General features: G+C 43.8%; 5 protein-coding genes across 6 annotated transcripts; 1 reads left to right on the forward strand and 4 right to left on the reverse strand.

Moving 5' to 3' along the window:
* Positions 1–202: 202 nt before the first annotated feature.
* On the forward strand, positions 203–2,038 carry LOC6545716 (heat shock 70 kDa protein 14). Its single transcript, XM_001971633.3, has one exon. It carries the CDS (start codon positions 379–381, stop codon positions 1,918–1,920), a length of 1,542 nt encoding a protein of 513 aa, XP_001971669.1. The 5' UTR covers positions 203–378; the 3' UTR covers positions 1,921–2,038.
* A 12-nt stretch (positions 2,039–2,050) lies between these two features.
* Positions 2,051–6,126, reverse strand: LOC6545717 (DNA primase small subunit). The gene is made up of 3 exons (XM_001971634.3): positions 5,924–6,126; positions 3,318–3,480; positions 2,051–3,261 (listed from the first exon to the last, which is right to left on the reverse strand). Exons 2-3 carry the CDS (start codon positions 3,469–3,471, stop codon positions 2,105–2,107), a joined length of 1,311 nt encoding a protein of 436 aa, XP_001971670.1. The 5' UTR covers positions 3,472–3,480; positions 5,924–6,126; the 3' UTR covers positions 2,051–2,104.
* Positions 3,570–5,686, reverse strand: LOC6545718 (UPF0183 protein CG7083). 2 transcript variants are annotated; one of them, XM_001971635.3, is made up of 2 exons: positions 5,356–5,686; positions 3,570–5,293 (listed from the first exon to the last, which is right to left on the reverse strand). In XM_001971635.3, exon 2 carries the CDS (start codon positions 5,285–5,287, stop codon positions 3,971–3,973), a length of 1,317 nt encoding a protein of 438 aa, XP_001971671.1. In that variant the 5' UTR covers positions 5,288–5,293; positions 5,356–5,686; the 3' UTR covers positions 3,570–3,970. The 2 variants fall into 2 exon arrangements, with proteins under 2 accessions (XP_001971671.1, XP_026832393.1); XM_026976592.1 differs by having other exon boundaries at positions 3,588–5,293; positions 5,352–5,686.
* Positions 6,127–6,147: 21 nt separating the features above from the next.
* On the reverse strand, positions 6,148–7,378 carry LOC6545719 (peroxisome biogenesis factor 2). The gene is made up of 4 exons (XM_001971636.3): positions 7,237–7,378; positions 7,095–7,172; positions 6,608–7,039; positions 6,148–6,553 (listed from the first exon to the last, which is right to left on the reverse strand). Exons 1-4 carry the CDS (start codon positions 7,270–7,272, stop codon positions 6,242–6,244), a joined length of 858 nt encoding a protein of 285 aa, XP_001971672.1. The 5' UTR covers positions 7,273–7,378; the 3' UTR covers positions 6,148–6,241.
* Positions 7,379–8,053: 675 nt separating this feature from the next.
* On the reverse strand, positions 8,054–9,802 carry LOC6545720 (histidine-rich glycoprotein). Its single transcript, XM_001971637.3, has 3 exons — positions 9,682–9,802; positions 8,637–8,876; positions 8,054–8,519 (listed from the first exon to the last, which is right to left on the reverse strand). Exons 1-3 carry the CDS (start codon positions 9,691–9,693, stop codon positions 8,283–8,285), a joined length of 489 nt encoding a protein of 162 aa, XP_001971673.1. The 5' UTR covers positions 9,694–9,802; the 3' UTR covers positions 8,054–8,282.
* Between the last annotated feature and the right edge of the window lie 5,441 nt (positions 9,803–15,243).

Here is a 15,243-nt window from a genome sequence, read left to right on the forward strand (position 1 = left end):
AAAATATTATAAAGGAGTCTAATAGCCGAATAACATTAAATAGTTTTCTTATAGTGAATAAATTTATACAAATAAGAAAATACATTTTTATTTCAATTCAAAGAACTAATATCTTTAACTTACACGTCTTGTGTCATTTATGGAAAATATTATATTTTCAATATTAGTTGGCAAAATTAGTTCTGAAATTGGAATTCATACATATATATCGAAAAAGTGACATCGCCGTGACATAATACCCCGCCAGTGTTGCAAAATACTCTGTCATACAACACTACCGCGCGTGCTGGAAAAAAACGTGCGCGTTTATTCGTCGCATTTTGTTAAGATATTTCCTTAAATCCGTGTACTTCTGCCTCCGAATCCGACTCCCCAAAGATGTGGCCGCGATTTGGCATCAAGATTGGCAACAGCACGCTCTGCATCGCCCACGTGCGCGCGGATGGCAAGGCGGAGGTGATCGCCAACAAACAGGGCGACCGAGTGTCACAGGCGTGCCTTCTCTGGGACGGCGCCTCGGAGATCGAATGTGGCCTTACGGCCAAGCAGAAGATGGCCACTCGTCCGCGCCAGGCGGTGGCCCACAGCTTTCAGCTGCTTCAGTCTAAGGAACAGCTCACTGAGGAGAAACTGTCCAGTGCGCTGCGGGAAATCCCCTGCGACTTTGACAAGGAGGAGCTGGTGTTCCGGATGGAGCATACTGTACCTTCCGAAAAGGAGGATCAAGACGACAGAGTTGTGACTAAGGACCTCAGCGCCTATCAGGTGACGGTGGAGCTGCTGCGCGCTGAGCTGGAGCTGGCCCATCAATATCACACGGACGGGGAACAGGCGCCCATCGCCGTGCTCTCCATACCCAGCTATTATCCCGCCTCGGCCTACAAACTGTTAGCAGATGCCGCTCAAACTGCTGGCTTCCACGTGGCCCAGATTATTACGGAACCCACGGCTGCCGTATTAGGCTACAGTATTGGCGAGGAGCAGACGGAACAGCGACGCCATGTGCTGACAATCAAATGTGGTGGTTTATACAGCGACATCGCCTTTTATGCCGTCCAAAATGGCCTGTTCGTTCAGCTGGCAACTTTCGGACCCTTCCCCATTGGTGGCCGGCAATTCACCGAGGCCTTGGTGCAGTTCATTTGCGAGGAGTTCCGCCGCAAGTACAAGCTAGACCCGCATGAGTCTCGTCGCTCAGTGGCCAAAATCCGCACTGCCGCCGCCAACTGTAAGCACATCCTTACCACTATGCCTTCCACGCAACTTTATATCGACTCCCTAATGGACGGCGTTGATTACAATGCCCAGATGTCGCGAGCTCGCTTTGAGAGCCTCATCCAGCCAGTGATCAATAACCTCATCCAGCAACTGGGCGAGTGTGTAGAGCAGGCGCAAAAGGAGCATCCCGGATTGAGCAAAATAGATGACATCGTTCTACTCGGCGCCACAATGCAAATCCCCAAACTTCAGGCGGCAGTTGGAGCCCGCTTCCCGGACGCGAAGCTTCACAACAGCCATTCGGCGGACGAGGTGGTTGCCATCGGCTGTGCGCGCCAAGCTGTGTGCCTAATTGATCCCCTTGAACAGCAGCTTCACAAGGAGGAGGATTGTGTGGTGGTTGAGGATGACCTATACATTTGGCACGGCAATGACGAAGCCAACGCCAAGTTGGTCCTGGGCAGGGGTAGCGTTTTGCCCGCCAAGATACGGATATCACTGCCCCAATCAGAGGAGGGTAAGGGTGACGACGTAAGCAAGGGAGCTGCTTCGTTTAAGCTGCGCACTGGAGAGAGCGAGATACTGGCCCGTCTGCCCGACAGCACGACACCGGAGGATGGACTTTACCAACTAGAGGTTGAGGTAGATGTGGACGATAAGGACGGCAACGTGGTGCCGCTGGTGCGACTGCGCTGCATGTGAGATCCGGATTGTGAACCGGAATCGGTGCGATGTCGCCTAGACTATTTATTGTTGCTAGCCTAATGATTACCATACAAACACCTAATAAAGATAAATACGAAAGCGGCAAACGAGAAAATGTGGGTGCATACTGAAATATTCATTAACCTTTTATTTTCTTATCTTAGATTTTCAAAAATTATAATCAAAACTGCAAGCTAGCAGATTTCTGGTTGCGCTCCAGTTTTCGCAGGAACTCCTCGAAAACCACCACACCCTTGAACATGCTAGTCTTCTTATGATCCTTGATGCGGCTCTTATCCTCCGGCGCCTCCATGTAGCTCTTGCTCTTATCATCAAAAGCGTTGATCTCGTGCAGCAACTGGGTGATCGTGGGCACTGTGGTAGGATCAAACTTGGCTACAGCACTTACACTAAATGGAACGCACACTTTTCCAGTGGCTGGATGAATGCAAAACGGGGCCTTCAGCAAATGGTTAAATCCCCTAGTGACGTTGATGTCTAAACGAGGATAGAGCAGTCCAAGCTGGACCTCGCTTACAATGTTCTTCAGCTTACGACTCCAGGCATTTGCTGTGGACGTTCTCATAGAGCTGGCGTACTTATTGAAGCTCTCCCAGATGAGTCGCGAGTGGGCTCCATCCTCCAAATTCTTTTGCAGATAAGATTCTAGTTCGCCACGTGCAGCGTCATCGTGGACCATGTTAAGTAGTTTGGTAACTCCCTTGGGAGTCCCAAAAAGATTCTGATCCTCTAGTATTACCTCCTCAAACATGGGCTCTACTATCTTTAAGGCTCTCTTCAGGCTATGATGCGGTCGCTCTCCCATTGCACATCTGGGTGAATTGGTGCCCGAGAAATTGGCATAGGTAATAATGTTAAGGTATTCCGCCACAGCATAGCGACCACGTGCGTCCAAGTGACGGGCTTGGTGGTCGCACACCCAGCAATGGATACCTCGTCTACCGGAGAAAATCCAGATAATGTGCTCAAAACCGAAATCCTCCCGCAGAGCGACATCCAAAACCCTGGCAGCCAGCACCATAAACTTCCAGCATTTAAGGCATACCTCTGCTCCAGAGCAACAGGTACGCACATCGTCGTAGTCCGTCATATCGATATCAAAAACCAGCTCACGTTGTACGGGCGTTAAGCCGCCAGGAATCGAACGATGATTTTTGGGTTTGGTATGCATCACTGGACCTATGTCAATCTTAATTGGATTCCTCGAGCAGATCTCCTTTTCCAATTCAGCCTGGGTATCAAAGCACAGATAACGTATGTAGATATCGTCCGGCAGCGTAAAGGAAATCTCGCGATTGGAAAAGATGGCGTCCTCAGCTGAGAAGAATAATGATCAATGGCTGTTTTTAAGGATTGCAGTTGGATGCACTTACATGATCCATAGGAAAGCCAACGGTAGAAGGGCAGGTGGGGAAAGAGACGCCTGTAGTACACGGGCAACATATCCTGAAGGACCTCTGGATTGTAGGCATGCACAGCAGTCGTCTGCTGCTGCGGAGCCTGGTTCTCCTGATCTGCAACTTGCATTTTAAGGAACTGAAAATGAACCATATATTTCATCGTTAAGTCCATAAAATGAAACAATTACTAAGGAACGTAAAGAAATTAAAACCATTACATTTTTTGTCGAAACCTTATATTTATATATTTTTTTGTTGATTTTTTCTTTTTCAAAGAGAGATACACGATTGGAGCTTAAGGTACTGAAATATATTAACGACATGCATTTTTTAAAAGTAATAGGCTTATTAATTGTCAGTTATGGGTCGAAACAAATCGAATCGAGCTATCGCAATGGAATAACGCAGAATGAACCTGGTCAGAAAGTTCGTCCGATGATTGGCTTAGCTTACATTGGAAATCTACGTGTACCATGTATATATATATATATTACTATATAATGTATGTGTCTACTTTACGGCTATGTTAGATCAATGTTGCAGCTTAAAGATTAGAGCACGACAGGCGGGCGTTCCCTTGTTCAGCATCATGGAGCAGCGAAAGGAGCCCAGTAAATCCCACAGGTCTAGGCCACTGTGAGGAGAATGTCTTGCATTTTGTGCTGCTGCCAGGAATGCGCTGGCTGCCTGGGTGGCGCAGTATTGTAGAGCGTTACCGAGGCGATGTGGCTGTTGGGCATCACCTCGAAGATTAGGTCTTGGTAGCCATAGCAGAAGGTGGAGCCGAACGGATTCGCCGTGTTCGTCGAACTGGCGCGATGAAGCACCACTGGCCGCTCTGAGGTGGCTAATGCGCTGCTGATCGCGTCCCATTTGGTGTAGGCGCTTATGTTCACATGTTCTTGCTTAGTCGGCGTCACCAGATCGTGCCCACTATCGCTCATTGAAGGATGATCCGCCTGCAGCAGGAACTGGAACTCGCAGCGATGGTACATGTTAAAGTTAAAGTGCCCAGGATAGTTGGTGTGCAGAATGAACTTCTTGCAGGTCTGCGTTCGTGCATCAAAGAGCACATCGATTCCAAGTGTGAAGTAGTTGAAGAAAATGTCGCTCCGCTTGCTCTGCGCTTGTCGATTGACACTCGAACTGTGTATCTTCATTTTGTCCTCGCTCTTGAAGAATATACGATTGGGTGCTCCTAGACTGGTGGCCACATCCTCGCAGCTATCGCCGAAGAGCAGCTCTCGCGTGAAGCACTGGCGGCGTGGCTCCAAAGCTCTTCCCGAACCCTCAGTAAAGAGCTTCAGCTTCAAACCCTTCGTGTGACCAAAGGAGGTTCGGAGAACAGTGGCCGATTCCAAATACATCTGGCGGTGATAGCAGGCCAAGGGTAGGGGTGGTGCTCTGTTCTCTGATACATTACTGCCTGCGTAAAGTGACATCTTGGATACGACGGGTGAGGCGCCGTTCAGGAAAACCAGAGAACCCAGTCCATGGGCATAGCCCGAGTGCAGCTTGCTGTCCACGGGAAAGTAGAAGCTTAGCCCACGGAAATGGAGGGCAAACAACTGTTTGGCTGCATCGTAAACCCCAGGATGTGTAGCTCCAAAGGAGTGCTCGATTTGCTCGATACTCGGCAGCACCTCCGGGGAGTTAAAGTAGACGCCGCAATACCGCAGTTTCACCAGTTTCATGTTGAAAACCTCGATGGTCTTCAAGCGCTGATTGACGGGATCAAAGATCAAACGAACGCCGTCCTGGGGCAGGTTGATAATGATGTCCACGCCCAGGGGATTGGTATCCGAGTACAGCACCTGGACTCCCTTGATGATGCCCACCTGCGACTGGATGATGGCAATGGCCTGCGAGAAGTGCATGCCGAGAACAAATTCCCAGACATCGCAGCCCAGGGAAATCTCCGGCGCGATCTCCAGATCTAGCATTTTCACCTGGGGTTTTCAAGGGATCTTAGTTTGTTATTGTTTTTGCTGCGAGTCATCCACTTACTGACCTTGATATGTGAAATCAGCTCACTTTGCGAATATATTTAAACAATTATATATGCGCAATTGATGGTCAATTGTATTTGGTGTTATTATTTCAGCACTTTCTGTTTTCAACTGTTTGCTCTCGTTCTGCTCTTTATGCTTTAGTTTATTTATAAGCAATTACATTAACTTCAATAAAATAGTTTAATTCGTGGGGTTTAAACTACTTGTCGTGTTCTTGGCGAAGCGATAAATTGTTTGGTTTTCTTCAAAAAATTCGGACAAAGACGAAATGCGCAGCAGAAAAATGAGATAATAACAAAGTAATGGCGTTGCCAGATCGCCGTGGGCAGCTGATTTGCGAAATTGCAAAACAAAGGGGGTGTGGCTTTGTATCCCAAATTATATGATTATTCATTTATCTTTTAGTCTAACTATCCAAACTAGTGATGAATGCAGGTGAGCTTTTTAAGAATATATTTCATATTATTGCTTAATTTACACATTTGGCAACGCTGGTTCACAATGCAACAGCTGTTCCCATTTTTTCGCGCGCTTTTTATTTACCAACGACAAAGACTTAGAACTTACTTTTTGGTCTTAACTGGAATGTACTTGGCTAGTCCGCAGTTTACTTTGAATCCACAAGGCTTAATACTTCAACCAAGCAACTTTTTGCTTTTTAATTTCGCTAAATTATACAGTTTTCTTCTAGTTTTTATCGCACTTCTTCTGGCACCATGCCTGTAAATAATAGATGGTTTTGTACGACTACCAACACTACTATACTTGCCAACACTAAACTTTTGGCGGAATATGAAAATTGTTTGTTTATTACTTAAAGCCCACTTTTCTCTTAAAACTAATAAAAACACGTATAAAACCATCACTTGCATATCTTCCTATTTATCAGACACTTTGGATTCCCGACTCAGGGCACGTAGAACCGCATTTGGGGCAGCAGAAACTGGCATCCGTTAAAACATTGGCATTGAGACAATAATAGCAATAGATATGCCCGCAGCCCATGTGGTGTGGCAATGTGGGTCGCTCCCCACAGAAGGTGCAGGTGGTGCTCAGGGTCATCTGCGGCGCCAAGAACGCCGGGTCATCTCTATCCTCCAACCGTCGTCCGGAAATCGCCTGACCAAATGTCCACGACTTTAGCAATCTTTGTAGCTTACGGAAATTGATGATGGGTAACACCAGTCCGAGGATTTCCTATAATATTAATTGTGATATATAAAAACACAACACGAACTAACCAGCACCTACCATAAATCCTCCCCAAAGCAGTTCTCTCGTTAGGTACTTGTAGCCAATGTCCCTCCGTTGGTTGTTCCTCAGACTAATGTAGTCCAACCCCAAAAGATAGTCCACCAGCGTGGGTTTTCGCCCTGTCTTCAGGAACCGAAAGTAATTGAGGATGTTCAGTACCAGGGCACTGTTCTCCGCCCACGTAATCGCCTCGCTAAACCACTCCACGCGCCTGGTTAAACGCCGCTCCTCCCAGCTCTTCACGTAGCCCGGCAAGACGGTCAGGACGAAATGGAGCACCAGCCTGGACACCGTCAGCTTTTCGGCATCATAAGCCAGAACCAGAAGCTGTTGGCCAAAAGTGGAGCACCGCTTGCCGACGGAACCAAACCAAATGGCGGATTGAATGAGCAAGTCGAGCTCCGGTTGGATTTTGATGAACAAAACGGGCTGTGAAAGATATACACTATTAAACTGCCAATTATGGCGGTACTCATTAACTCACTGAGATTGCTTGCAAGTTCTCCAGCAGATTATCTCGTATCAGGCGGGCAATGTCCTTGTTCAAATAGATGGCATCTATCTAAAAGGTAAAAATGTATAATTTCCATACTTTTAATTTAGAAATAAGTGTACGCTTAGCTCACCTGATTTACACGTGGTACATATTTGTTTTTCTCCATTATTTTGTTTATATTTTTACCTTTGGCTAGCTAACCATTGATATATTTCTTATTTACATGTACTCTGCCCTTTCTTATCAACTATTAGAGATGGCAATTGGAAAGAAAGTTCACTAGCTGCAATCGGTATTTTTAAGCAGTGCTGGTAAAGTTAGTCGAAAATGCCCGCCAAATTTAAACTATTAAACTTAACAATGATGATTGTTTTCATTTATTTATTGGTAATTGAAATAAGCTTATATATCAATTACTTCGACATTTTTAAGATACTACTGGTCTTTTCACCATTTAGGAAGCATTTTCCGCCAACATATCAAATAAGGCTTATGTAATTTCAATGAAAACAAACCTAAAAAAATCAATGAATTGAAGAACTCGTTTGTGAGCCGGAAAATGTCTAACGTTGTCTGGTAATTTGTGAAATCTTGCCCATTGCCGTTTACGTCTGGAAACGTATAAACCAGTTGGTCAGTTGAGACATTTGGCCATTTGTTTGAAGAGTACAAGTTCAATGATTGGCCCCCAGCTAAATAAAAATTATGGCCAGTGGTCGGGTGAGTTTTGATTTTATAAAAAGTACATAATTCACACTTTATTACATAATTTTCAATTCGTTCGTTTGATCTCTGTAACAAGTTTTACGAGAAGACATAAGTATACATTACAGTTTAAAGATTATAGATTAAAGATTAAGGTATACAGTCGAGTAGTGAATGGTAAATTCGTCTGAGCAGATAGTGACTAAGGATCAGTTGAAAGCGGAAGATACACATAGAAGTTATTCGCTATCACAGAATAAAATACAATATACAAAATGTTAATGAAATGGCCATGGACAGGATGTGATCCTAGGCCTGGGTGTGTGCTGATGTCCTAATTACGAGATATGAAGCTGATTCCATGGTCGAGCGATGTGGATATGCTTGTCCCTCCTCCTAGTCCTCATAATCCTCCTTCCACTTCTGGCTGATGAGCAATTTGGCTAACTCTAGTGCGCTGTGTGTCCTGGCTTAGTAATGGTGCTCGTGCAGCTCCTCATGATGATGCACTGGAGCGGTCTTGTGGACCACGGCGTTGAATCCATTGTGCTTGTCGGCGGTGTAGTCCACGGTGCGGATGGAACCATCAGGCTCAACCAGGGAGTACTGGCCCTTGACGGTGTCGCCATCGCGGGTCTCGTGCTGCGACTTAACATCTCCGGTGTGGAAGTCATTCACGCCATACTTGAAGGCGTACTTGGGAGGAGCCTATGGAGAAATAATATCAAATTGTTAAAACAATTCGTTTTGACGAAGAAGAATTGGTTTGATCATAGGTAAACATATAAACATGATTTTTGACAATTGGTAGTATCCTATACTCACATAGTAGTCCACATGCTCATCGTGTCCGTGGGATTCGTGGGTCTCGTAGTGGGGCTCAGCGTGTTCGTGATGACCGTGCTCCTCGCCCAGTGAGATGCGTTCGATCTGGTGGTGGCCATACTCGTGGATGGGCTCCGGTTCGTGGTGGGCCAGGTGCTCATACCCATGGCTCTCCTCGTAGTACTGGTGCTCCAGCGGATAAGCCAGGCTCAGGCACAGAGCCGAGGCGAAGATCAGATACTGCAAAATCAGATAGGTGGTTGCATAATTAGCAACTAATTGTTTCCGTTGGCGGAGTGTGCAGTTGCAAGTGTTGCAATTAGCGGGGGCCACATGGAGTGGGTGGGTGAGTTTGGAGGACTTGCTGGCCACAGACAGTTGCTATCCATGTTATGGCTGCTTTGTAAGCAAATTTCGGACTTATTTCTCTGGCTGGTCTTAATGAATTCATAAGCAATTTGCTGTGGTCGACTGACGCTTTTGTTTGGATATATTTTTAGTGGTTACTTTGCGGTTTACTGGCTGACTGTAAATATGTTGGTTAACTCTGGGGAGTTTTATTTAACTAACGCAGACATTTAAGTTTTTTTTTCTATATCCTAAAAAATTAGCTTTAATAGGGGCTTTTGTTTGGACTGTGGTTTTTTTGGTGGTTGCATTTAAATTTGTATTTCAATTACCACGAAAAAGCTAATGGTAAAATTGTTTTAGACAGATTTAGCAAGGATGATTTTTAAAACTGAAGGTTTGTGATCCTGACCATTTTAGCTAGTTAATGGTTAATTTTTCTTTTGCCTAGTAAATAGTAAAATCCCTATATCCGATTTTAAATAAAATGTTTTGTCAATATCACATTTTCAAAATGAATATCCTTTTAACGATTGCTGCAATTTGGGACACATTTTTTCCACTTCACCACCAAATCACTTGGCTGTTTAAATATCACTTGATCCTCAGATCGTTTTGCAGTATCCTTAAGGATACATTCGTTGTACAGTTTGTTGTTCACAATCGTTATCCTTTATCCTTGGCTCCTGCTGCTCACCTTGAAAGCCATTTTAGTTTGAGATTTAGCTCGCGATTTGTTTGGAGATCAATGGATGACTGCACGCAACGACTTTTCACCACTGAATAATGTGGTTGCAACGAAAATGCGCCGCTTTTATATAGTTAGGAAGAAAGTGAATCGGCTGGCAGCGGTGGTTCGGTGGATTGCTGGATGGGATTCGTGGATCGGTGGTTCAAGCAGCGGTGGTTGGAGCAGCGACTTCGGAGTCTTTGGTGAGCGGAGCGTCTCTTACCCAAATGTAAAACAGTTCACTTGTGGTTGTTGTTTGCCATTGTTTGGGGTTTGATGTTTGCAGCCCCAATGCACTTTGAACAAAAAGTGGCCTCAAATCTGGAAAAAAGTCAAAAGTAAAACAATTTAGAAATAAGAAATATTCAAAGTGTTTCAAATGTATTACAAACATATATATTCCCTGTGCCTACAATTAACGATAAAAGTTTCATAATGGATAGCAAATAATAAAAATGTATATATTTTAAAATGTTTCCTTCTTATTCCTTAACATTTGTATTCAATTTTTAGTTGTCCAGGACTCTGTGTGTGTCATTAGTGACGCATGCGATGGCGTTGATAAGTCGTCATCGTTGTGGCTGATCGGCAGTTGCAACATTGCAACATCCCCCACCCCATCGAACCCAAGTTTGTTAATATTTTGGTATTTTCGCTTTGGCCAACTTGGCAGCCTATTTGCATTGCTGGCCTGCATTGTTGCTGTGCAAGTAGGCTCATTAAACGCAGTTTGACCCAAATTTCGGCCTGATGATTTTCGTGGCTGCTGCTGGGCAACATTTTTGGGGCAACCTTCTATTGCGGCTAGCCTCCGGTTAATCGTTCACTTTTAATGCGCTGATTTTCGTAAATTCGTAACTGGTAAATAGCAATTTCAATTGGGTCTGCAGGCTGGCCCAGTATAAGGCAGTTTTGTAATATTTAATTGTTTCACATAAAACAGAAGTTTTATTCACAGCTCTTTTGCTCTTTTGTGTGTGGGCCCCACATACTTTGGCTGCCAGGTACTTCAATTCAAAGTTAAGTGCCACAATTGCGTTAAAGAAAATTAACCAATGCTAGCAATTTTTTGGGTCTTTCGTCAAGTTGCAATTGGTTGGTGCTAATTAGGCAGCGAAGCGTGGAATTTTGTGACTTTGGGGTTCTCACCTCGAAGGTTGAGACAATCGTTTTGTCAAATGCATTTAAGTGACACAAAGGCGCTTTGTTTTCCAGCTGCATTTCAATTCAATTCGCTGTAATTAAAATATATTAAGTTACCCAAAATCGATTTGTTTTAATACAAATACAATTCGTTTAAATAGCGATAATTGTGGGCCAATGAAATCCTCATTATTTTCCCACAAGTTTAAGGAAATTCCACAACATGTTTGGATTTACTTAGCTCCATACACTCAAATTCCTGCCCATCATGCACTCGTTCAACTCATTTCCATCCAAGTAATCTAGTTCATCGGCAAGTTGTTTGCCAATATCTCGAGAAATTACTTGGATTTGTATGTGGATTTCGTGCAGCTTTGCAGCAACCACTTTGCATAGCCCCGATTCACAAGCTCCTTTTGGCAGATCAGCCATGGATCGAATCCAATGTGGTCAAAACGAAACGAGTGACATCGGGTTGATGTACTCTTAAATACGAGCACAGTTTTAATTGCTATATTATGGTCGACAACGTTTGACAACATTGCGAGACATGACAAACCGAAAAACTTGGGGATAAAAACAAACATTTTTTTCACGATGATTACCAATCCAATCCCAGCAAATCCCGAAGCAGCACAAGAAATATGGCAAATAAAATAAATGCTTAATTATGGCCCACGATTTGGGGTCTACGTCTGCTACTATTTTATATGTTTAGCTGGAGAGCGTTGGCGTTGCGGCAGGTGGAAAAAATAACGCAAGTCAACATGCCACACTCGACAAACGGCTGCAGTCGCCTTTGCGGCATTCCCGATGCACATACAGTCACGTACCGCAGTGTATCTGCCGCAGCATTTGGCAATTCGACGAAGCGCCGCAAATTGAACGCATTGCTGATACAATGTTGAGCTCCAATTTGGTGGTTTTTCCAAATGGAGTCCATCAAATATGGCAGAAAGTTGCGATTGATTCTTCTTTACATTGCGCACTCTTCTCTTGAAGGAATATTAAGCTAATTCCTGAAAATGCTAGGCATCTAACAGATGCACATATGTATATAGTTCCAGACTATGAATCTTAATGAGTAGAGCTTTGCTCGTATAAAAAATGTTTTAAGGGTATACGTTGTTGGCTACTCCTCCTCTGACCATCTCACCCATTTTTGTCTTGTGATATGCAACATTTTTCGGCTGATTTCGCTGCCACTTATCGGCTCAAAAACTTATATTTTTCCTTGCTGTCGCTGTAGTTGCATACCAAATTTTCATTTTGTTGGCCGGCCAGCAGGTGTTAATTTTTGGGTTAGCCATAGCTTAGATTCACTTCGTTTTTGTTTTTCCTTTTGGCCTGGAATGACTTACTTTTACCCAGAGCACTTGGCTACTCAATCAATTCCCACTCACAAAAGTGAAAAGTCAAGACGCGTTGTTGCTGCTTTTGTTGGTTATGCGCATGCGCGCATGTAACAGCTGCAGGTAAGCAGACCAAGCAATTACCTAGTAACTCATATTTACCGTTAGACATTTAGTACATGCATTAACTTGGCCAAAAGCAGTTGAAGTGCTCCTGCCGCCGCGGCCACAGCAAAAGCCACTGCTATAGCTATTTCTGGTGTACATTTGCGACATCGGCCAAACAAAATAAAACAAAACAATTGGACAAAAGTTTGCCACACTGCAAAAAGAGGAAAACCTTTTTCTGTTTATTAATTTATAAAGAAACTTTTGCTAATAGTGCTTTATTTACTATAGCATTTTTGACACAATGGATATCTATTTTATATTTATTTTATCTTATTTGAATAGTTTACTTTATTGAAATTAGATTTAAATTCATTATTAAACTTTTTAAGTAAATAACCCCATGTCAATTTTTCTTTTCTCAACTCAAACACCAAGCACCATATTCATAGTTTTGCTCAGTGTAGCTTAAGCGATCGCTTGCAAACATACAACAACAATGGCTGGCAATCAGCAGCCAACTTTGACTTTTGTCTCATTGTTTCATATTTATTAGAGTCCCGGCTGAAACCTTACAACTCAACAAGCCAGCGACGCGTGCATCTTTCCAAAATTGTTGTGGGAATTGGCTTTGGCATCAGTTTTTTGGCCACTAAAGCCACCGCCGATGTTGATCATTTAATGGTTATCCTTTTATGCGGCCCGGGCTTACGCAACGCAAACGGCAGCTGCTGTAATTGAAAATTACATTCGAGGAGCCCAGTGGAGCCAGGGCATCCCAACGCATTCAATTGCCAGCAATTTATATTATTCGTTCATTCGAAGGCAATGCGCATAAAACACGAATTCACTGGGAACTAGTTGGCTCGGTCTCGTGGAGAAATGTGCGTGGCCAAAAGGAAAATGAGAGAGAAATACATGGCTAATTGCCAGCGCACATTGAACTTTAAAGTGCAAAAACAAACGGACAACGAGCCGTTGCAGTTTTCTCTCTTCGATCGTTTTCAGCCGTCACACAGTGCGTATGAGCAATAAAAGTGAAGTGGAAGCAGTGCAACATCTTCACCTGTCCCGATGACACCAAGTCGAGATATTATTGCGGGAAAAATGAATGGCTAAATAATTGTTAGAAATCTGAATGAACTGTCTGATGAAGTCTGAATGCAGTCCTATCCTTTAATAAAGTGTAAACACTAATTTTTTCTATAAATCGGTTTAATATTTCAGATTGATTGATATGTAGTTATAAAAACATCGAATGATTAATTGATATATTAGCTTTTCAGTGCGCCTTGTTACCCTCAGAACGCCTAACTAATCCCCGTCAGCTACGATTGGCATTCTTCATTACTCAATCGCATCCACCCGACGGCGCCGTCAGCTTCGATTATGCATTCCGTGATATAACTGGCGAGTGGAGGCATAATCTGAAAAGCCTTTCAACGGTAACAAATAATATTCACTTGAATTCGGTGCGGTAACAGCAATTGCACCCGCCCCATCTGGTTCCTCCGAACCCCTCGACTTCTGCCGGTGGTATTAAGCCTCGGCTGCTGCCGTTGACATAATAAATAGCTGAAGAAATTAATTAAATGCAAATTGCCAAATCACATAATCATATCATATGGCAGCTGAGACAGTCGAGCGACACTCATTTTCGAGTCACTCATTTTTCATTTTTCAAGACTTCTCCGAGACACCCAGCATATCTGCTATATAGTCTCGTGTGTGGAGCAAGATGCGGAAAAGTCGGCGAGCGACTGAGCAATTTTCCAATTGATTTTCTTGCAGCTCTAATGGTATCATTGACTAATCAAAATATTTACGCTTTGCATTCACAAGCCCGGTGTAATTGTTAAATATTTTAAATTCGCCACCAAGTGCCACTGCCATTTTCACACATCGAGTGTGGTGGTGTTGAGGAAATCTGGTGGCATGGTTTTCCCATGAAGACTTCCTTGGACTTTCGGTTTCAGCCTCTGGCAAGAGCGTCTCATTAATTAGGCGCCAATTGAATGTGTCTCTTTCTCCTTCGCCCTCTCTCTTTCTCTCCACTTCCTACAGTGAAAAGCGCTGAATTTCCCAGGGGGGAAAAGGTGGTTGGAGCAGTGCCACGGCAAAGTAGGTTAAATACTTTTACCTTATTCCGTAGCCGGCTAATTGCTGTCATTTTTGGCGCTGCTTTGTTTTTCCTGCTGCCGAGCGGCGCGGAGATGCAACAAATTAACAACTTTTCAAGCTCGCCCGAACCGGATATTATGAAATTTACCAGTTTCGAGTGCCATATCGAGATTATAAAATGGCTAAATTTATGCAACCGCCTCGGGGCTGGACGGCAGGACCCAGAAACCGGCTGCAGATCCCCTAATCAAGTTGTCAGCCTGCACATACATATTTCCATTCCGCACTCAAATATATTGCGCTTTATTAGTTTATGAGCTGGCCGGTGCAGGGACAACGCCCGCGATCTCAATGTTAAGTTGAAGTGCAACCGAAGTGCAACTGAAGTGCAAGTGAAGTGCCACTTGTGCGGGGCCCACTGTGCGGCTACGTAATGCCCGCGCATTACATTACGTATACGTCACGCCCTAGCCAAAAATGAGGGAGAAAATCATAAACACTTTCACATAGCCACTCAGTGGGGTGGTAGTAATGGTGGTGCAAGCGAATTGCCTCAGCAATTAGTTAATGACCGAATATGTATGCCGAAAAGAAAGAAACCGAACCCAATGAATTGGAATGGAATGAACTGAAAGTAGCGGACGTTTAATTACCATACAATAAAGCAGTCGAGTGCATATGCAAGTTTGCTCAGTTGGTATAATTAAATATGAAAAAATCGAGCAATGACATGTGGAATAATAAGTTATATAAGTTTTAAGAACAGAGTTTCCATACACATTTCAAACTATCTGTGGCCTTTCCC

This window comes from Drosophila erecta, unplaced genomic scaffold (assembly GCF_003286155.1).
Source record: "Drosophila erecta strain 14021-0224.00,06,07 unplaced genomic scaffold, DereRS2 tig00000021-arrow-pilon, whole genome shotgun sequence".
In the NCBI taxonomy this organism is placed as follows: domain Eukaryota; kingdom Metazoa; phylum Arthropoda; class Insecta; order Diptera; family Drosophilidae; genus Drosophila; species Drosophila erecta.

What these genes read in the sequence shown, in the direction of transcription:
- LOC6545716 (XM_001971633.3), top strand. Translation starts at nt 379, where the DNA reads ATGTGGCCGCGATTTGGCATCAAGATTGGCAACAGCACGCTCTGCATC.
- LOC6545720 (XM_001971637.3), bottom strand. An exon ending in ATGAGCATGTGGACTACTAT is followed by an intron (nt 8,520 to 8,636) that starts GTGAGTATAGGA and finishes ATTTCTCCATAG; the next exon opens with GCTCCTCCCAAGTACGCCTT.
- LOC6545718 (XM_001971635.3), bottom strand. Translation starts at nt 5,287, where the DNA reads ATGCTAGATCTGGAGATCGCGCCGGAGATTTCCCTGGGCTGCGATGTC.
- LOC6545719 (XM_001971636.3), bottom strand. Translation starts at nt 7,272, where the DNA reads ATGGAGAAAAACAAATATGTACCACGTGTAAATCAG. An exon ending in ATGTACCACGTGTAAATCAG is followed by an intron (nt 7,173 to 7,236) that starts GTGAGCTAAGCG and finishes TTTACCTTTTAG; the next exon opens with ATAGATGCCATCTATTTGAA. An exon ending in TGCTTTGGGGAGGATTTATG is followed by an intron (nt 6,554 to 6,607) that starts GTAGGTGCTGGT and finishes TTAATATTATAG; the next exon opens with GAAATCCTCGGACTGGTGTT.
- LOC6545717 (XM_001971634.3), bottom strand. Translation starts at nt 3,471, where the DNA reads ATGCAAGTTGCAGATCAGGAGAACCAGGCTCCGCAGCAGCAGACGACT. An exon ending in TTGGCTTTCCTATGGATCAT is followed by an intron (nt 3,262 to 3,317) that starts GTAAGTGCATCC and finishes TATTCTTCTCAG; the next exon opens with CTGAGGACGCCATCTTTTCC.